Below are 21,997 nucleotides of genomic sequence, written 5' to 3' on the forward strand. Positions count from 1 at the left end.
TATCCTAGCCCCTCCTCTCTATTTCCCTCAGTCTTCTTTCAGTCTCCAGCAGGTGTTGAGTGATCTGTACCCATCTCCCTTGGTAGGGCTGTTGGAATTTGTTTAGAGGTTTATTGTCCCTGTTTTTAGCCGGACGGAGCTTGGACGGACTCTGTTTGGGGGTTCGTCCGACCTCGGGGGTGTCAAACCCGGCGGGTCACGAGCGGGGTCCCTCCCCCCACTTCCTCCACCTCCCCATATTTTTTTAGAGGAGCCTCAGCAGTAAGCCTTGCCCCCTAAATCAAGCAAGGCATATTGCTTCGAGAGCCTGTGGAGTCTGTTCTGTAAAAAAAAAAAAAAAAAAATCCTGAGGTAGTGCTGGTCTGGAGGGTTGTATCCCTTTAAGAAAACTGTATTTTACTGTATTTTTTCAACTAACCGGCACTTTTTTACAGCTAGGTCGCGTATGGAGCAATGAGCACTTCTAAAGGGAAAAAGTGCTCATTGTGCTCCAGACGCGAGGCACTCGCGGCCGGCCTGTGCAAGCGGTGTTCAGGCCGGTGCGGTGGAGGAGCTCCGTCGGCAGCGGCTGCAGGCGCCCAGAGCTCCCCGCCGATGGTGCCTCGCGAGTCGGCAGGGAACGGTGGAGAAGCCCGGTCTTCTCCGTCCGCCCACGGAGGGATTCCCCGAGCCGCCGACGGTCGGGTTTTAGAGGATTCCCTCTCAGCTGATATTTTGACAGCTGATGCCGGCTTGCCTGTTTTAGCGGCTGAGACTATTCAGGTCTCTCAGCCGCTTCAGGCTGTGGAGGGAGCTGTTTTGGCGGGAAAGACGCCATCTTCTCTGTCTGGCCCCTCCATTTTGTCTTCCACCTCAGGTGACCTTCCCCCTGTTTTGTCTAAGCAGGGGCAGGTTTCTGCTGGGTCCCCTGCTGTGGCAGGGAGTCCCTTGGGACCCTCGGGGGGTTTTTCCCCTGATTTTTTCTTTTCATTATGCAAAGCCTATTTTCAGGCGGCTGGGGGTCCCGGTTGCGCCCAGGGGGTCTCGGGGGGTGGGGTTTCCTCCGCGCTCCCTGCGGCTTTGCCTCTCTCGTCTGACGTGACGTCCCCTCCGCCGCCTCTCTTGTCCAAGCGTCCGCGGGTGTCGTGGGACGAGGATTTGTGGTCGGAGGAACGTGTCGGTATGGAGGAGGACCTGGACCCTTCTGAGGAATTCCAGGACCCTCTGGAGGGGACGGAAGCTGGCGGCGGGTTGTCGGGTTTCCCGTTCTCCAGTGACGAGGCGTCCGTGGTGCGCCTTTTTCAGAGAGATGAGCTGCCTGACCTTATTCAACAGGTTTCTTCGGCTTTGCGTTTTGAGGACGCGCCGCCGGAGACTCCGCGTGTGGGGGACCCTCTGTTACGTGGGATCCGTTCCGTTTCCCGCTCTTTTCCTATGCATCAGGATATTCGGGATATTATTCTTGAGCAGTGGAAAACGCCGGAGACGCCGTTTCGGCTGGCGCGCAGCATGGCTCGCCTGTATCCCATTCCTGAAGGGGATCGGGCTACGTTAGCTTCGCCAGTCGTGGATGCGGTGGTCTCGGCTATTTCCAAGCGGCATACCGTGCCTGTTGAGGGCGGTTCTGCCTTGCGGGACTCTGAGGAGCGCAAATTGGAGACCATCCTTAAGCAAAATTTTCAAGTCTCTGCCTTTGGGGTCCAGGCGGCTATTTGTGGGGGACTGGTCGCTCGCGCCGTGTTTCGGTGGGCGGAGCGGGTCTTGGATCGAGAGTCTGACGACTGGTCTCTGGTGGATCAGGAGGTAGCAAAGATTGAGATGGCTGCCTCATTCCTCTCGGATGCTCTGTATGACTTGGTGCGGATCTCGGCTAAGTCCATGGCTTTTGGCGTGGCCGCAAGGCGTGTGTTGTGGCTGCGCGCTTGGGCGGCGGATGCTGCGTCCAAAGCTAAGCTTACTAAATTTCCCTTTCGGGGGTCGTTTTTATTTGGAGAGGACTTGGATAAGTTAATTCAGACTCTGTCGGACTCGAAAGTTCCCCGTTTGCCGGAGGACCGTGCCCGCCCGGCGTCTCGGGGGGGTGCGGCCCGGGGGCGTTTGCGGGAATTTCGCAAGTATCGCCCTGGGCGTGGGGCTGCTTCTTTCCAGTCTCCGGGGTTTTCCCGGGGTCGGTTCTTCCAGCGCATGCAGCCCTTTCGGGGGGCCCGTCGGGGGGCAGGGAACCCCTCCGCCGGTTCCCCCGCTTCCCGTCCTGCACAATGACGCCTTGCCGGCGCCCCCCTTGGTTCCGGTGGGGGCCCGGCTGCGCGACTTTTTTCCCAAATGGGCCGAGATCACGTCCGATCAGTGGGTCCTGGAGGTGGTGCGGGACGGTTATGCCCTGGAGTTCGCCCGCTCTCTGCCGGATTTTTTCCTTGCTTCTCCGTGTCAGACTCCGGGGAAGAAGCAGGCTTTTCGCCAGACCCTTCAGCGCTTGCTAGATCTCAGGGCAGTAGTTCCGGTGCCCCCCCCGGAGTGGGGCACGGGCAGGTACTCCATTTACTTTGTGGTGCCCAAGAAGGAGGGGACTTTTCGGCCCATCCTCGATTTGAAAGGGGTCAACAGGGCTCTCAAGGTTCCCTCTTTCCGTATGGAAACGCTGCGGTCGGTCATTCTGGCGGTTCAGCCGGGGGAGTTTCTCACTTCTCTCGATCTGACGGAGGCCTACTTGCATGTTCCTATTCGGACCTCTCATCAGCGTTTCCTGCGCTTTGCGATCTTGGGTCGGCACTATCAGTTCTGTGCGCTTCCCTTTGGGCTGGCCACGGCTCCCCGGACGTTCACCAAGGTGATGGTGGTCGTCGCGGCAGCCTTGCGGTCGGAGGGCATTCTGGTACACCCCTACCTGGACGACTGGTTAATTCGGGCCAAGTCGTTGCAGGAAAGCTACCGGGTTACGGCTCGGGTGGTGGAGTTTCTCCGGTCGCTGGGCTGGGTGGTCAACCTTTCCAAGAGTCGGTTGGTTCCGGCTCAGCGTCTGGAGTACCTCGGGGTGCTGTTCGACACCTCCTTGGGGAAGGTCTTCCTCCCAGAGGCCCGGGTGAGCAAATTGCAGTCTCAGATTCGCCTGCTTTTGGCGTCCCGGTGTCCTCGGGCGCGAGATTTCCTCCAGGTCCTGGGGTCGATGGCGGCGTCCCTGGACGTGGTGAGGTGGGCGCGGGCCCACATGCGTCCTCTTCAGTATGCTCTGCTCCGGAGGTGGTCTCCCCAGAGGCACGGGATGGATGTTCCGGTTCCCCTGCGAGGCTTGGCGCGCTGCAGTCTGCGTTGGTGGCTCCGGACCCCTCACCTAGTTCAGGGGGTGGGTCTGGATCTTCCGCAGTGGACGGTGCTCCTTACGGATGCGAGTCTCCTGGGTTGGGGGGCCCAGTGTCTGGGTCACTCTGCTCAGGGAACCTGGTCCACGGAGGAGGCCTCCTGGTCGATCAACGTGTTGGAGACCAGGGCGGTCCGGCTGGCGCTGTTGGCTTTCCACTCCCTTTTGTTGGGCAAGTCGGTCAGAGTCCTGTCGGACAATGCCACGGCGGTGGCTTATGTCAATCGTCAGGGGGGCACCAAGAGCACTCTGGTGGCGCAGGAGGCGGCTCGGCTCATGGTTTGGGCGGAGTCGCATCTTCTGGACCTCTCGGCCTCTCACATTGCCGGGGTAGAAAACGTTCAGGCGGACTTCCTCAGTCGTCACTTCTTGGATCCGGGAGAGTGGTGTCTCGGCGCCGAGGCGTTTCAGTTGCTAGTGCGTGCTTGGGGGCAGCCCCTGATGGATCTGATGGCTACAAGTGGCAACGCCAAAGTACCCCGCTTCTTCAGTCGTCGCAGGGACGGTCTGGCCGAGGGTCTGGATGCTCTGGTCCAACCGTGGCCAACGGAGGGGCTGTTGTATGTGTTCCCTCCTTGGCCATTAGTAGGCAGAGTACTGCTTCGCATTGTTCGCCATCCGGGGCTGGTGGTCTTGGTGGCTCCGGATTGGCCTCGTCGTCCGTGGTATGCGGATCTGGTGAGGCATCTGGTGGCGGATCCTCTTCCTCTGCCTCTCTCGGACGACCTTCTGATGCAGGGTCCCATTCCCATGTTCGACCCGTCTCCCTTTTGTCTTACGGCTTGGCTCTTGAAAGGGGCCGCCTGAGTAAGAAGGGATATTCCGACAAGGTGATCTCTACACTTTTGGGGTCCCGGAGGCTTTCTACCTCTCGGGCTTATGTACGGGTTTGGCGTCTTTTTGAGGAATGGTGCCGAGCGCGGGGAGTGGTCTCCTTTCGCGCTTCTCTGCCTAACATTCTAGAGTTTTTGCAGGATGGCCTGGATAGGGGCCTGGCCTGGTCTTCTCTTCGGGTTCATCTGGCGGCCCTGTCGGCTTTTCGGGGGCTGGTGACAGGTCAGCGTTTGTCAGCCATTCCTGATGTGATTCGCTTTCTTAGGGCGGCCAAGTTGCTCAGGCCTCCCATAAGGCCCTCGATTCCCTCTTGGGATCTCAATCTGGTTCTCTCTGTTCTAGTGCGCCCTCCTTTCGAGCCGTTGGATGGCTGTTCGTTGAAGGACCTTACGCTGAAGTCGGTCTTTTTGGTGGCCATTACTTCCGCTAGACGGGTGTCGGAGCTACAGGCTTTCTCTTGTAGGGCTCCCTTCCTGGAGTTTTCAAAGGAGCGGGTTGTTTTGCGGCCTGTTCCTTCCTTTCTGCCGAAGGTAGTTTCTCCTTTTCATGTCAATCAATCGGTGGTCCTCCCGGTCTTGGGTAGTCGGGAGGGTTCTTCTGAGCAACGACAGCTGCGCAAGTTGGATGTCGGTCGGGTCCTCCATGCTTATGTGCAGCGGACCCGGGATTTTCGGAGCTCCGATCATCTCTTTGTGCTTCTGGCGGGTCCTCGTCGGGGGGCTGGCGCTTCTAAGGCTACTATTGCGCGCTGGATCAAGGAGACGATCGCTTCCGCTTATCTTCTGAGTCAGAAGCCGGTTCCGGAGTTTCTCAAGGCTCATTCCACTAGGGGTCAGGCGGCTTCTTGGGCTGAGTCGTCGCTCGTGCCTCCGGTGGATATTTGTAAGGCTGCGGTTTGGTCCTCCTTGCATTCATTTGTTCGGCATTATCGGGTAGATGTTCAGGCGCGTCGGGACGCGGTGTTCGGTGAGCGTGTTCTGGTATCGGCCCTTCGGGGGTCCCGCCCGTGAGAGGGACTGCTTTGGTACGTCCCAATCGTAAAGTTAACCTCTACTGGTCTGGAGAGTGCTAAAGAAGGAGAAATTAGGTTCTTACCTGCTAATTTACTTTCTTTTAGCTTCTCCAGACCAGTAGAGGTCCCCACCCTGTCTGTTGTTGTTGTTGTTGGGGCTGTTGCGCGGGCAGTTTTTGGTTTTTGCTGCGGGTTCTAGTATTTTTCTAGGGCCGGGGAGAATTGAAGAACAGCGGCTGTGGCTCGGCTGGCTTAGCTGGCGAGCTGTGGGGACCTTCTTCCTTCGGGAATTTCTCCTCTGCATTTTCCAACAGCATTTTTTGGGTATGTTATTTGTTACTCCTTTCGGAGTATTGTTTTTTCTCTCTGTTGTTTCCAGTTCTTGGTTCTGCTTGGCTATTCGGCAGACTGAGGGAAATAGAGAGGAGGGGCTAGGATATACTGTCCCAAAGTTTTGTTTTCAGTCTCCACCTGCTGGTCATGATTAGATATATACCCAATCGTAAAGTTAACCTCTACTGGTCTGGAGAAGCTAAAAGAAAGTAAATTAGCAGGTAAGAACCTAATTTCTCCTTATATACCGCAATACCATGAAGTTCTATGCGGTTTACAAAGATTAAGCAAAGGTACAAATTGATTGACTTTAAGAGGGGAGGAAGAAAGAGGGTTAATAGGACAGTAAATCCATTTTTGAGGACAGAGTGATCAATAGAACAAGTTAATCGCTATAGAGGGGAGAGAGAAGAGACGATCAGTTGTCTAGATTCTTTAGGAACAGGTGTGTTTTTAGACGTTTCCTAAATTCCTCATAAGTAGTGGGCGAAAGCAATTGTTCTAGGTCTTTACCCCATGATGCTGCTTGGTACTAGAGAAGATGTTCATGGTGTTTCTTCAGTTTACAACCTCTTACTGGGGGGGGGAAACGAAGTTGGAATGTGAGCTTCTCTTGTGTCTGTTGGCTGAGAAGTCGAAAAGGTCAGTTATATATTTAGGGGCAAGTCCGTGTAGTGCTTTGAAGCAGAAGCAGGCAAATTTAAACTTTACGCGCGCCTCCATTGGCAGCCAATGCAGCTGCTGGTAGTAGGGTGTCACGTGGTCAAACTTCCTCAGCCCAAAGATCAGTTTGACCGCTGCATTTTGCATCAATTGTAAACGCTGCGTGTTCTTTTGGGAAATTGCTAAATAGGCGATGTTACAGTAGTCAAGTAGACTCAGTACGAGGGATTGGACTAGGGTTCTGAATGCCGCTGTATCGAAATAAGCTTTAATGGATCTGAGTTTCCAGAGAGTGAAAAATCCCTTTCTGATCAAGGAGTCCACCTGGTCTCTCATGGTTAGGCACTGATCCAAAGTTACTGTACTGCACAGAGGTCTGGGACCTTTTATCTGACTGCCTACTAAACAATGAGTGCCCGAGTACCTTCTGCCACTTCAAATGGGCAATCTTCTCTACTTTTACTGCTAGAGGTATATTTTAAGAATTAAAAAATGGTATCTGCTCCCATATTGCCTAGCCTTCCACTGTCCTTGACTATATTTTTTTTCTTTTTGACAGCAGTGCCCATTGGGTTAGCGGATCTTTATTATCCCTGAAACTTCATTATAATTGATATCTACTGTAGATACTTGAACAAGGCACCAAGAGATACAAAGTGGCCACTATACTGGGTCCATATCACTGAATGCCACCAGTAGATTCTGTACTGAAAACTTAGATATTTTAATTAAATCGTCACTTTGTCTTTTTCTTTTGTAGGCTATGGCTGTGTTGCTGTCAAATTTTGTCATCATAACAACAGCACTTCTGTTCAGGGTCGTTCTAAAGTAAGCGGCTCATTAATCAAGTAGAATATTTTAGTGTGCAGTTGTAAATCATCCATATGGGTCCATAGATTTGAATTAGAGAATAACACTGGGACAAATTTTTCCTCCCATCCCGTCCCCACAAGTTTTGTCGCTGTCCCTGTCCCATTCCTGTAAGTGCTGCCTTAACCGCACAAGCCTCGAACACTTATGATTTTAAGGCTTGTGAACACTTACGTTGGAGGCTTGTGCAGATGAGGGCAGAGCTTGAAGGAACGGGGCAGGGACAGGATGTGAAAATGAGTTCTCGCGGGGATGGGGAAAAATTTGGCCCCATGCCATCTTTTAATTTGAATGCCTCCCTTGCAAGAAGCAGGTCTCGTGTTATCTCTTCCCTTCACTTTGACTTAAAGATTGAATTACCTTTTAACTGTGTGTAAGGTATACATAGTGAAAGGCCCAAAGAAACAGGCTAGGGCTTTTGTTAAAGGAAAATTATTTGATTCTGTATAATGGGAAAGACTCTAACCCATTGCTTAAGTTGATGCCCAAGGTGAGTCTTTGTTTTCCAGGTCAGCTAGAGCTGGAGCAGTCATGATCATCGCTCATTACAGCTTCTTGTGACTCTGGGCAAGTCTCTTAACCCAAACACCAAATTGTAAAGGAATTTTTTGTCAAATTTTTACTTTTAAGGTATATAATAATTAGACAAAAAAGTCACTACCCTGTGTTCTGTCACTGTACACAACAAATTAATCAAACGAGCCTCAGATACACTGACTGAATATATAATTACAAGTCAGGTACTTTTAGCCAATAAGGCAACATGTCCTTAATCATCGACTCCTCTTACACGTCAGGTGGGAAGTTCAGAAAAAAAAGCCTCAGACACAGTCTGAGAAAAACCTGAACCCCACCCGACTGTAGAGTAAGGTATAATCACCAGTGTACAGTCACATAGCAGTGTGTCACAAAGTATAACAAAAAAGTACTGTGTGACTGTACCTTACTGGTGATTATACCTTACTCTACAGTCGGGTGGGGTTCAGGTTTTTCTCGGACTGTGTCTGAGTTTTTTTACTGAATTTCCCACCTAACGTGTAATAGGAGCCGATGATTAACGACATGTTGCCTTATTGGCTAAAAGTACCTGACTTGTAATTATATATTCAGTCAGTGTGTCTGAGGCTCATATGATTAATTTCAAATCTCAACCCTCCATTGCCCCAGGTACAATACTTAAATGGTGAGCCCAATAGAGACAGACAAAGTACCTGCATATAATAAATATAAACTGCTTTGATTGTCTAATAGGAACGTGGTATATCAAATCCTTGGTACATGGGCTTGTCGTGCCACTGGGGCTTGCATACATCTGAGAAGCTGAAAGCTATGCCATCGGTAGTTTCACTACCGGCAGAGCCTCCCAAGGCGTACAGGTTTCAGCGGAGATGTCAGACTCGTGATGTACCATCTGTTTGGGCAGCAGCAGATGGGCAGTGTTGGAGGCAGAGCATTGCATTTGATGCAACATCAAATTTATACTGCGTAGAAGAAAGGCCCAGCCGTCTACTCCTGCATTCAGTCATGAAAACTTGATGGTGTTCATCAAGTCACTAGGACTCGAATTCAAGACAATGGCACCTAACAATATCAAATCCCATTACCTTACCATCTAGTGGCAGGATTATTTATTTGACTTTGTTAACTACTTTTATGAAAAGATTCCCTCAAAACAGTGTACAGCAAGTACAATTCAATATAAAACTTACAATTTTGTTAGCACCATAACAATAGTAAAAATGACCAAATATGAGCATAAATACAATGAATGAGGTAAACTCAAAATCAGCAAATTGAAACTTTATAATTGGACTACCATGAATCAGTTTGAAAAATATAATTACCGTGTTTCCCCGAAAATAAGACCTATCATGATTTTCAGGGTAGGTCTTAATATAAGCCCTACCCCAAAAATAAGCCATAGGCCCGGGATTCGCCGGCAACTCTTCAACCTGGCCCCTCCCACTGCGCAGCCGAACCCCTGCTGACCCTCCATCCTTCCCTCCCCGCTGACCGCGAGCGAGTCCTACCTTCAACCGAAGCAGTGTCGGACCGGCAATACTCGCTGCTTTGGCCTTGTCCGTCGGGGATTTCACTCTGCCTCGTTACTGATGATGTCATCAATAATGTGGCAGATTGAATTCCCCGATGGTCAAGGCCAAAGCAGCCTGTTTAGAGTGCTGCCGGCCCAACGCTTCTTCGGTTGAAGGTAGGGCTCACTCGCGGTTGGCGGGGAGGGAAGGATGGAGGGTCAGCAGGGGTTCGACTGCGCGGTGGGGCGTGGAGGGGTTGTGCTCAAGGGTTCTGCTGCACAAGGGATGGGAGGGAGGAAAGGAAGGATAGAAGCTGGGCAAGAGTTATGCTTCACGAGGGATGGGAAGGAGGGAAGGATAGAAGCTGGGCAAATTTCTGCACAGGGGGATGGGAGGGAGGGAGGGGAGGAAAGATGCTGCACATGTGGGGGAGAGAAAGGAAAGAGGAAGAATTGGGGTGAAGGAGAGGAAGGTAGAGATGATCATGTGCATACCCTGAAAATAAGACCTAGTGCCTTTTTTGGGCCCAAAATGAATATAAGACACTGTCTTATTTTTGGGGAAACACGGTATAACAGCACTGAAATTCAAATAAGGGAGATATAAATAAATATAATACAATGTCAGCATAATACTTATGAAACAATAAGCAACGAACAAAAAAGAAAACTGCAGAGATGATGGACAAGATGCCAAGTCTTTAATCAAAAAACATTGCTTTGAACAATAAACAGTTTGTATCCAAAATATGGTCCAATTGGGTAAAAAGCCAGGACCCGACATGGTCCGTGTTTCGAAAAACCACTTCTTCCTCAGAGGTCCTAAAGGTATTAAACCCACTTTCTAGGGAACCATACGGATTACAACTGGACAAGAAAACGAGATTTGGTGGACTAAGAAACCAATCGAGTTTGTGCCTTCGCATTGCAATATCGAAAGAATTTGTCAGTCTATAATGTCAGTTCAAGGAGTTGTATTATGGAATTCATTGCCTGTTGAAATTAAGCAATCTTCTAAAGTGATGCAATTTAGAAAAGGAGTAAAAGCTATACTGTTGAGAGAGTATATAAGTAATTTGGTTCATGTATTGCAGGCAGCTTCTTTTAACTTACTTTATTTCTGCCAAAAGAGTTGAATTAACGGTCTGTGAATGTGAATTATATAAAGATTTAAAAAAATTATTTATGGTTTATCATTTTATTATGTATGGGGTCCTTTAACTAAGGCAAGCTAGCTGTTTTAGCGCGCGCTAAATATTAATATTAGAGAATGACACGGGGAAAAAATCTGTCCCCGTCACTGCCCTGTCCCCTTCACCGCCCTGTCCCCGCAGCATCCACCCTTCCCTCTCGCCACCTCACCACCCTTCAATGGCCCGAGAATCTCCCTCCCTTTTACCTTCGTGGCGTAAAGAAACTTAAGGGAAGGAAGGTGCGTGGTACCGATCGCGCGCGCGGCCCCTTCCCTCCCTACCTCTGACTAAATCTATCTCCCTCCCTCCCTCCCCCTTACCTTTGCGGCGCATTAGAAAAAAAACTGATGCGGGCGAAGCCTGCCTGTGCCACCCTGCAGTCACGTGTGTGTGGGCGGAAGCTTCTTCTCTGACAATTGTCATTTTATAAACACAAATAAAATAGAGCAAGGTTCAACAAAACCCATCTCCCCTCCCTTTCACAAATATCCCCTTCACTATTGTGAAAACAGAACAAACGAGATTACTACAGAATACTACATAGAAAAATCAAGCTAACAAAATACTTTAGTCACACATGTCACACATGGCAAGAGTAATGTTAGGGGAGTGCAACTAGGGCAACTGCCCCCTGGTGAGAGAGAGAGCCCTAAGCCAGCTGGAAGCTAAAGAAGCATAGCCTGGACTTTGCGGTTCCCAGTTATGTCTAATACCAGCTCTAGCAGGATACATATTTCAAATCTGAAATATTCTAATCACAAAATATAAAATAAATTTAATTTTTTTTCTTTTTGTTGTGTGGTAATTTTATTCTTCAAATCACATTGGTCTCAGGCTTTGGTTTTAGGTTCCTTCTGTCTTCATCGTGGCATGGCTGGCTCCTGAAGGTAAAATAGGTGCAAGAGTTGCTGGGGAGAAGATGCCGAGTCTGACACAGGTGCAATTTTTTTTTACCACAGGAGTAAGACTTTTCACCGCTCCCATGGAGCGGTAAAAGGTCTTGTCCCCATTCTCGCGGGGCGGTGAAAGGTCTTGTCTCCATTCCTGTGGTAAACCAGGTGCAAATGTCTCCATTCCTGCGGATTTACTGCGGTGACCCACGGTAAACATCCCCGTGTCATTCTCTAAATGCTAACACGTCCTTAGAATATAATGGACGCGTTAGCGCACCTTAGTAAAAGGACCCCTTTGTTTTTATGTAACCCACTCAGAACTGTGGATGTAGCAGGATTTAAATTTTGTTAAATAAAAATTAATAAACAATAACAGTTAAAAATGGTGCAGTAATATTCCGCATTAATATTGGTGAATCATTCCCCATTTTTTGTTTCTGTTCGGAGCAGACGACGCATTTCCTCTGTCCAGTGGGCATCTCTTCTGATTCTGTTCCTGTCCATCGTGGCTCTCACTGCAGGGAAGGAGAATGCACAGCATAACTTATCTGGACAAGGGTTGCATCATAACACTTTCTTCATCCCTTCCAACCATTGTCGTCAACTAACCCAATCCAGTCTAGTGAAGAACTCCTCCTCCTCCTTTACTCGGCTCTTCTCTAGTCTGAAAATAAATGTAGAGGCTTTGAAGAATCTCAGCCTTGGCCTTGGACATTTCCTAATACTAATTCAATGTTTTATCTCTGCGTTGGCCAACATCTACAATGAGAAAATTCTAAAGGAAGGCAATCAGCTCACCGAAAGCATCTTTGTTCAGAATACCAAACTCTACACCTTTGGAGTTCTATTTAATGGACTCACCTTGTGCCTTCATTCAGAGTACCAAACTCGAATACAGGTATGTGGATTTTTTTATGGCCATAACTGGTTTTCGGTCACCCTCATTTTTGTCACTGCATTTTTGGGACTATCTGTGGCCTTCATCTTAAAGTTCCGGGACAATATGTTTCACGTCCTCACAGCACAGTTAGGGACTGTCATCATTACTACGGTATCTTTTTTTGTCTTTGACTTCAAGCCTTCCTTGGATTTTTTCCTGGAAGCTCCAGTGGTGCTGCTTTCAATATTTATTTACAGTGCTAGTAAGGGTCAAGAAGGCATTCACCAGCAAAAAGCAATCAACGCTATAAATGGAAAACTTTGGGAACGTTCTAGTGGGGTAAGTTGATAAAGTGTTTAATTTTGATTTTGCTTATTTGTTTGCTTTATTACTTCTCAAGACTTGATAGAGTTGGCCAACAGCTGGAAGTACATAGAATGGTAAGCCTCTAGAAATGCAATGCAGCTGTAAATCAATTTTTTAATAGAGTACCAGAAAGTTACTGTAATTAAAAAATTAAAAATGACAGATTTTTAAACTTTGGGGTCCTTTTACTAAGGTGCATTAACAAATTTGGCACACTAAATCATTGTTCTCCCCAGAAATTTTTTCCAGCTGGGTGGTATGAAAAAGTAGCCAGGTGGGGTGAGACGGGGAAATTTGATGGTGGTGAAAATTTTAATGTGTACTATTTTTATTAGTTAATTATTATTATTTTCCAATGCTCAATATGAATTCCTTTTTTAACATTTGACACTTTTCCAGAATATTTTTATTAAATTTAATAAGTATCCAATTCTAGAAGTGAATAATTCTAATCTAATCTAATCTAAACCTTAAGTTTATATACCGCATCATCTCCACGAATATGAAGCTCGACACGGTTTACAAGAACTTAAATAATAAGTAGAGAAGGAGAAGGTTTACATGAACTTATATGTAGAAGGGAGGAAAAAGAGGGGAGGATAGAATTACAATTTGGTGAAAAGCCAAGTTTTCAGTTGTTTGCGGAATAATTGGAGGGAGCCCAGGTTCCGCAGCGGGATGGTGAGGTCGTTCCAAAGTCCTGTAATTTTGAAGAGAAGGGATTTTCCTAGTTTGCCTGCATAGTGAATGCCGCGTAGAGAGTGGAAGGCTCATTTATACCTTTGGGCGGTTCTGGAGGAGTTGGAACTTGAGGAGTTGTAAGATAATGGGATAAGGGGAGGAAGGATGCCGTGAATGATCTTAAAAGCCAGGCAGGAACATTTGAAATGGATTCTGGAGATCATTGGGAGCCAATGAGGTTTGGCAAGGAGTGGGGAGGCACGGTCAGATTTGCGTTTTGTAAAGATCAATTTGGCTGCAGTATTCTGGATTAGCTGGAGTCTTTGAAGACTTTTTTTGATAGATTTAAGTAGATGGCATTGCAGTAATCTAGTTTGGAGAGGATGATGGATTGGACAAGGACGGCAAAATGTTGTTGGCAGAAGTAGGATCTTTTCTCAGAGTGTGGAGGCTGAAAAAGCATGATTTTGCCAAGGAGTTGAGGTGGTCATTGAGGGAGAGAGAGGAATCGATAATGATGCCAAGGACCTTGCATGAGAATTCATGTGGGTAAGGCGAAGAGGGTGGTCAGCAGTGTTCCCTCTAAGCGGGCGGGTGTTGTGAGCAAACTTTTTTCACCGTGAGCCAAAAATATTGGGCGCCAGCAAGTTATGAGCCAACTCGCCCGATTCTCCTCTCGCCGCCCTGCCATCTGCCGTACGCCTCTTCCGATCGTGCGCTGTGACGAGAAACGTGTGCGCTGCGATGTAATATTTTGTGCGCCAGCGCACGCCAGCGCAGCTTAGCGGGAACACTGGTTCAAATGGTTTTATTTATTTCCCCAAATTTATTTTTGTTATACGCATTGAAAATATTTGATATTGCGTTTAAATCAAAATCTCAATAAACTTGAAACGAGTGCCCGTGAGATTGTGGGAGGGTTAAATACTCAAAACTTAGAAGTTTTTGCTACGCCAGCTTTCTGGTATCTTTACATACAGTGGCGTACCTAGCATATGTAACATCCGGGGCCCATCATTTTTTGGCACCCCCCCCCATCTGTAAGAAAAACATGATTTTTAGTAACAAACCACACATCACACATGAGTACCTAGGAAAAGGCAGCATCTTACATATTGCAGTGAGCAGTACATCAATACACCCATTGTAAAACTAAACAAGCCAGACCAGCACAGATCAATCCTACACCGTCAATCCTAACAGAAAACCATGTCTTTCGAACACACAGAACACAGAAAACACCTTCGCCTAGTAAGGAATATGTAATCACAAACTAACCCCTCCCTCTTATACAAAACTGTAGTGTGGATTTTAGCTACGGAGGTAACAGCTCTGATGCTCATAAAATTCTGAGCATCAGAGCTGCTACCACCAAGGCTGGTGCTAAAAACGCTTCACAGTTTTGTAAAAGGGGGGATAAAATAAAAATACATAGACAAAGGTTAAATTGAACCAGCAAGAAGCTGGACTCTGCATACAATGCTTCACAGAAACAGTGACACATGTCTCCTAAAGCAATAAATAAATAGAAATTTTTTTCTACCTTTGTCTTCTGTGGTTTCTCCTTTCCTCATCTTCTTGTAACTCTCTTCCTTCCATCCACTGTCTGCCGTCTCTCTTCCCCTATATGGCATCTTCTCTCCTTCTATGCCCCTTCCAGAAACTGTATGCCTCCCCCTTCCATCTCTCCTTTCACCCCATTGGTCTGGCATCTCTCTCCTCGCCTTCCCTCTCCCACACCTCTCCTCATAGTCTGGTATCTCCCCTTCCCTGATTCTCTGGCATCTCTCTCCTTTCCTTTTCTTCCATCTTTCGCTCCCCCTCCATGCTCTCACATCTCCCCCTTCCTTTTCCCTTAGACTGGCATACCTTCCTCCTACGCTCCAAGCCCTGGCATCTCCTTTAATTCCCTCCCTCATCTTCCTTCTCCCTCCAGCTGGGTACCGCAACACTCTTCCCTGCAGCTCTGCACTTCCCCACAATTGCCATGCTTCGGTTCCTCTTCTTCCTTCCTTCCTCCCCCCCCCCCCCCCGCGGGACCCTGCGGCACCATCAACTCTTACTCCCTCTAATGTCGGCCCTGCAGCTCCAGACTTCCTCGCACCTTCTCCCCTCCCCCTTTGGATCGCTATTATTTTAAATGTTATAGCCGCGGAGCTGTATCCATCAGTGGAGATGTCTAACCTCGGCCTGCCCCGGAACTCTTACTGCAACAGTGACTTCCTGTTCCTGCCTAGACGGGCGTCTGCTGCAGTAAGAGTTCCGGGGCAGGCCGAGGTTAGACATCTCCACTGATGGATACAGCTCCGCGGCTATAACATTTAAAATAATAGCGATCCAAAGGGGGAGGGGAGAAGGTGCGAGGAAGTCTGGAGCTGCAGGGCCGACATTAGAGGGAGTAAGAGTTGATGGTGCCGCAGGGTCCCGCGGGGGGGGGGGGGGGGAAGGAAGGAAGAAGAGGAACCGAAGCATGGCAATTGTGGGGAAGTGCAATCCCCCCAATGCGTCCCCTTACCTTACCGACGCGTGTGTGCGCTGTGAAGAGAAACTTTGCGCTGCGATGTAATATTTTGTGCGCGAGCGCAGGCCAACGCAGCTTAGCGGGAACACTGGTGGTCAGGTGTTCTAATTTTGGACCGAGCCAGAGTAATTTTGTTTTTGATTCATTTAGTTTCATCTGTACCGAGAGGGACCAGGAGCAGAGTCTCATAATGCAAGCTGTAATGTTCTCGTGGAGGTTGGTGAGGTTCTGGTCTGTCTCAAGGAGGACAAGGATGTCATCCGCGTATGTGTAGATTGTTTCAAGGGGGAATAGTTGAAGGAGTTTCAGGGAGGACATATAGATGTTAAAGAGAATAGGGGAAAGGGGTGATCCCTGAGGGACACCGCAGGATGGTGTCCAAGGAGTGGACATGGTGCCATTTGTGTTGACGGTGTAAGAGCGGGAGCGTAAGAAGTTTGAGAACCACTTTAGGACGGTGGAGTCAATTCCTATCTCGGAAAGTTGGTAAAGTAGTATGTCGTGGTGGACGACATCAAAAGCAGCAGAAAGATCGAATTGTAATAGGACAGCGAATTTGTTACGTGAATGTAGTTGTTGCACCTTTGAAATTAGGGAAACTAGGAGGGATTCGGTGCTGAAGCTGGGTCTGAAGCCATATTGGTAGGGATGGAGAATGGAGAATCTCTCGAGGTAGGAAGAGAGCTGGGTAGCGACTATGGCTTTTAGAAGTTTGGTAAGTAGAGGGATATTTGCTATGGGATGGTAGTTTGATGGTAAGGAAAGGTCGAGATCAGCTTTTTTCAGAATAGATGACAAGGCAATGTGCCCCATTTTTGTGGAGAACAGGCCTGTTAGTAAAGCAGAATTAATAAGTCTCATAAGGGAGGAGATGGCCTGCGCAGGAATGTTTTTGTAAAGGTGGGAGGGGAAAGGATCTAGGATGCATTTGCAGAATTTCAGTTTGAGACAGAGTTTAGAGATCTGGGGTTCAGATACGGGTTCAAAGGTAGTCCAGGATCTATCAGCGGGGATAGGGTTGGAGTCATTGGGAGGTAGAGAGTTGTAAAAGACTACTGGGGGGAAAAAACTCCTTATGGTGGAAATCTTTTCATTGAAGAATTTAGTTAAGTCATTTGCGGATGGGGGGAAGGGGGAAAGGTGGAGTCATTTTTTGAGGTTAGGTTTCGCCAGATGTAGAACAGTGTACTATTTTGATTTTTTGATCTGGTGATTTTATCTCCATAGAAATTCTTTCTTGCTTTTTTTAATACTGTGTTATAGAGCTTGATGTTGTCTCTCCAGGATTGTCTGTCTGAGGGGGATTTCGATTTTTTCCATTTACATTCCAGGGCTCGACATTTCTGCTTTAATTCCCTGTGGTATGGAAGATACCAGGGAGCTTTGTGGGAGTGGGAGATAGGTTTTGTAGATAAAGGGACAAGAGCGCGGTAGGTAGTCCCGGAAAGGGTAACCCAGTTATGCCAGTTGGACTCTGGGTCAGCACGTTTAGGAAAAGGGGGAAGTTGATTAAGAAATTGGGTCCAGAACAGTTCACTCGTGATTTTTTTGCGGTAGGTGATAGAGTTTGTGGGCCGGGGTGGAATGCCTAGATGAGACATGAAGATGGGGAGGCAGAAAGAGCCAAGAAGGTGGTCAGACCATGGGACATGTTCCAGCGGGCGGGCCTCTTCGGCAGAAGTTTTGTGCTCAGTCAGATCGAGGAAGCTGATGATGTCTAGTGTATGTCCTTTATCGTGGGTGGGGGTGGGCAAAGGAGTGGTGAAGCCTAGGGAGGTGAGGAAGTCTTTGAATTCAGTTGTGTCCTTGTTGGTGGTATCGTCTAGGTCAGTGGTCTCAAACAAGTCTGATCTTCAATTTGGAGTGTTATTTCCTTGCCTTTGTCAAGAGCCTTCATTGAAGAGCAACCAAGTGACAAGTACTCGGAGAGACCCCCCAGGAAAGAGACTTGGGAGTACTGGTCGACAAGTTGATGAAGCCGTCCGCTCAATGCGCGGGGAACAGGGTGAACTGGGACGGCGAAAAGGGTGAACGGGATGCTAGGAATAATTAAGAAGGGGATCACGAACAGATCAGAGAAGGTTATCATGCCGCTATACCGGGCCATGGTACGACCCCACCTGGAATACTGCGTCCAGCACTGGTTGCTGTATTTGAAGAAGGACACAGTACAACTTGAAAAGGTCCAGAGAAGAGCAACTAAAATGGTTAAGGGGCTGGAGGAGTTGTCGTACAGTGAGAGATTAGATAAACTGGGCCTCTTCTCCCTTGAAAAGAGGAGACTGAGAGGGGACATGATCGAAACATTCAAGATAATGAAGGGAATAGACTTAGTAGATAAAGACAGGTTGTTCACCCTCTCCACGGTAGAGAGAATGAGAGGGCACTCTCTAAAGTTAAAAGGGGATAGATTCCGTACAAACATAAGGAAGTTCTTCACTCAGAGAGTGGTAGAAAACTGGAACGCTCTTCCGGAGGCTGTTATAGGGGGAAAACACCTTCCAGGAATTCAAGATGAAGTTAGACAAGTTCTTGCTGAACCAGAACGTACGCAGGTAAGGCTAGACTCAGTTAGGGCACTGGTCTTTGACCTAAGGGTTGCCGCGGTAGCGGACTTCTGGGCACGATGGACCACTGGTCTGACCCAGCAGTAGTAATTCTTATGTTCTTATGTTTAGCAGCATCTGAAAATCTCTTTGAAATTTTATTTATAGCCATGCATATGTATGTATGTACAGGCAGTGCCCGTTTTACGGGACTTGTACTTACGAACGGGGGTCCTGTTCTACCTTTGGTGTCCCAACGTGCCCCTCTCCCACCCTCCTTAGTTCCAACGTGCCTCTCTCTCTCCCTCCATTCTGTACCCCAAGTATGTGCCTTTCTCTGTTTACCTTCTTCTGGACGGCACCCTCCTCCTTTCAACTGCTCTGCACAAAGTGACTCCTATGAGTGTCCTGCAACTGAGCCCAGAAGCCTTCCTTCTGATGTGGGAGGAGCTTCCGATGTTAGAGGAAAGGCTTTCAGCTCAGCCGCGGGGCGTATGTAGGAGCTGCTATCTGCAGCTTTTTGCAGAGAAACGACTGTAGCTGGAAGGAGGAGGGAGCCGGCCAGAAGAAGGTAAACACTCGCCAAAGGAAGACGTATTTGGGGCACAGAATGGAAGGAAGAAAAGAGAGGGGTGTGTTGGGACTGGGAGGGAGCACAATCTTCAGACAAAGGAAGGAGGGAGGGGGCATGAATTGGGATACAGAATGGAGGGAGGGGAGCATGAGCCATAGGATGGAAGAATGAAGGGAGTGAAGGAAAGAGATGCTTAGGTGGGGGAGAGAATAGAAAGGGAAAATTGGGTGTCTGAGTTGGAGGGAAAGACATGGTGCGCATGGGGAGATGAAGAAATACGAGAATTGTTTGTCATAGGGAGGAAGAGAGAATTATTGGACATGGTGGTGGGAGAGGAGTGAGGTAGAGGTGCATGGGAAAGAGAGAGATGAGAGGGAGGAATGTTGGATGTGATGGTGGAGAGGGAACAGTGGGATAGATGGATAGGGATACAAGAGGGGCCTCAAGGAGGTAGAGAAGGTGAGAAGAATACTAAGATTCGAGTTACATACAAATTCAACTTAAGAACAGTTTAAAAAATGGAACCCGTTCGTAACCCGGGGACTGCTTGTATTCACCGGGATATATTGTGTTTGTTTTTGTTTATTGGAGAAGTTCAGGGCGTTGGATAATTTTTTCTATCTCTCCCAGTAGGCTATGATACCTATTTAACTCATGCCTTTTTCAAGTTCAATTAGTTTAATATACCGCAAATATAAAACCAGAAGGCAAATCTAAGTGGTTTACAATAAAAAAAAATGTAGAAACGACCCCCTCCCCCCCTGAGATCATGGGGAAAGAGGGAATCGGGGATTACAATAAAAATAGAAAGGTTGGGGAAAGGGATGAACAATGTGGTAAGGGAGGGAACAAATAATTTAAATTTGCCCACACGGAAGAAAAGTAGCCATCAGGAGGAAGTAAGTTAAGAGCTAAAGGCCAAAGAGAAGTCGTATATCTTTAATTTGGTCCTTGAAGGTGACAAATGATTTCTCTGAATAAAGGTAAAAAGGCCAAGAATGCCAGAGAGTAGGAGCCATAACCCAGAATGTAGAATTCCTATGGAAATCCAGGAAAAGTTGTCTAAATGAGGGAATGACTAATAACTGCTGGTAGCTGAGATACATGCAGGTAGAAGAGTTACACACACCAAAGTAACAACTTTGGACCATCTCTTTGGAGCTGCAGTTATTTTAATTGTACACCACCTTCAACTGTGCTTAGGCAGTATAGCAAATATTTTAATAAATTTGAAACATGTAGACAAAATTCAGTCAATGTGTTCTGCCATACGTTTTCGGGTTTGTCTTTCAAGTTCTATATTGTGAGCTCTGATACAGCCCTTTTAAAGATGAACCTATTTCTTAGGTTTTGACCTCAAGAGGGCACTCTTGTAGTTCTGAAGTCTACTTAGAACAAGGGTGTCAAAGTTCCTCCTCGAGGGCTGCAATCCAGTCGGGTTTTCAGGATTTCCCCAATGAATATGTATAAGAGCTAATAGCGTACAATGAAAGCAATGCATGCAAATAGATCTCATGCATATTCATTAGGGAAATCCTGAAACCCCGACTGGATTGCGGTCCTCGAGGAGGGACTTTGAAACCCCTGACTTAGAAGGTGTGTAACCATGCTTTATTCTGGTCACTAGAACCAAATAAGGTGTAAGATTAGAAACATAGAAAGTGATGGCAGATAAGGGCCACGGCCCATCTAGTCTGCCCACACCAATGACCCTCCTTTACCTTTCTCTGTGAAGAGATCCCACGTTTCGATCCCATTTAGTCTTAAAATCAGGCACGCTGCTGGCCTCAATTACCTGTAGTGGAAGACTATTCCATTGATCCACCACCCTCTCGGTGAAGAAGTATTTCCTGGTGTCGCTATGCAATTTCCCACCCCTGATTTTCCACGGATGTCCTCTTATTGCCGTGGGACCTTTAAAAAAATGAAGATATCCTCCTCCACCTGAGAGGTGGAGGAATGAGAAAAGAGCAAAGTCATCCCTATACCTAAAACATCACTTTAAGCAGTAATATACCAACATAGTGAATGATAGCAGGTGGCTAGGTGTGTACATTCTGCTCCTTGCAGGCTACCCTCCCTTTTATGCCTTTGTTTAGAGTTCTGGTAAAAGAAAAAGCTGTATTTTTATTTATTAAACTTTGCATTGGCACAAATCAGGGCTGAATTGCCTATAATTGTATAAATACGCAACAGGCAATGCTCCAGTTCTTTAATGGTTTTTATTGGACTGACTTTTGTTGAAAGAACTTTGTATGTCCTAAGACAGTGGTCTTCACTAATTTTTAAGACGGGACCACTTTGGATCCAATGAGCTTAAGGAGAGCCGCCAAATATTTTCCTATGCAAGGTCACAGCACTGCTGACCAGTGTATGCCAGTGACAGCCAGCCCACTAGTTCACATTCAAACTTTATTGGATGTATTCTTAAGGAGGTGGGCATTTCCAAATGCGTTCTCTTTACCTATTGAGGAATGACTTCCCCTTCAAGTATATGGCTCTTCTTCCCATCCACATCCCTCATTCTGTAATGAACTTGGTTAGAGAAGCAGAGAGCAGCAGGGAAAAAAAAAAGCTAGAATAATGCGGGTCGCCCCAGAGGTCTGAAAAGGCTGCTATTGGCCCCCGGGCCTTGCATTGAAGAACACTGTCCTGAGGAAAGATTAAAAAGATTAGGGCTCTTCAGCTTGGAAAAGAGACAGCTGAGGGGAGATATGATTGAAGTCTATAAAATCCTGAGTGGAGTAGAACAGGTACAAGTGGATCGATTTTTCACTCCGTCATAAATTACAAAGACTAGGGGACACTCGATTAAGTTACAGGGAAATACTTTAAAAAACCAACAGGAGGAAATATTTTTCACTCAGAATAGAGTTCTGGAACACATTGCCAGAGATTGTGGTAAGAGCAGATAGCGTAGCTGGTTTTAAGAAGGATTTGGACAATTTCCTGGAGGAAAAGTCCATATTCTGTTATTGAGAAAGGCATGGGGAAAGCCACTGCTTGCCCTGGATCGGTAGCATGAAATGTTGCTACTCTTTGGGGTTCTGGAATCGTTTGTTACTCTTTGGGATTACAGAATATTACTATTCTTTAGGATTCTGAATGGAATGTTGCTACTCCTTGGGATTTTGGCCAGGTACTAGGAACCTGGATTGGCCACCATGAGAATGGGCTACTGGGATTGATGGACCATTGGTCTGACCCAGTAAGGCTATTCTTATGTTCTTATTAGAGATGTGTGCTGACCAAGAAGTGGGGAAGT

The 21,997-nt window shown here is 47.5% G+C and overlaps 1 protein-coding gene across 8 annotated transcripts in view; it reads left to right on the top strand.

Annotated features, from left to right (window-relative positions):
* Positions 1 to 21,997, top strand: part of SLC35A5 (solute carrier family 35 member A5) — a 50,456-nt gene that overhangs the window by 25,423 nt on the left and 3,036 nt on the right. For 7 of the 8 annotated variants that reach the window (XM_033948437.1, XM_033948442.1, XM_033948438.1 and 4 more), the window contains 2 exons: positions 6,937 to 7,004; positions 11,615 to 12,383. In XM_033948437.1, coding sequence (XP_033804328.1) covers positions 6,937 to 7,004; positions 11,615 to 12,383 — 837 coding nt within the window. The remainder of the gene's footprint in view (positions 1 to 6,936; positions 7,005 to 11,614; positions 12,384 to 21,997) is intronic. The other variant, XM_033948443.1, reaches the window with a different exon arrangement.

The sequence above is a fragment of the Geotrypetes seraphini genome, chromosome 6 (assembly GCF_902459505.1).
Source record: "Geotrypetes seraphini chromosome 6, aGeoSer1.1, whole genome shotgun sequence".
In the NCBI taxonomy this organism is placed as follows: Eukaryota; Metazoa; Chordata; class Amphibia; order Gymnophiona; family Dermophiidae; genus Geotrypetes; species Geotrypetes seraphini.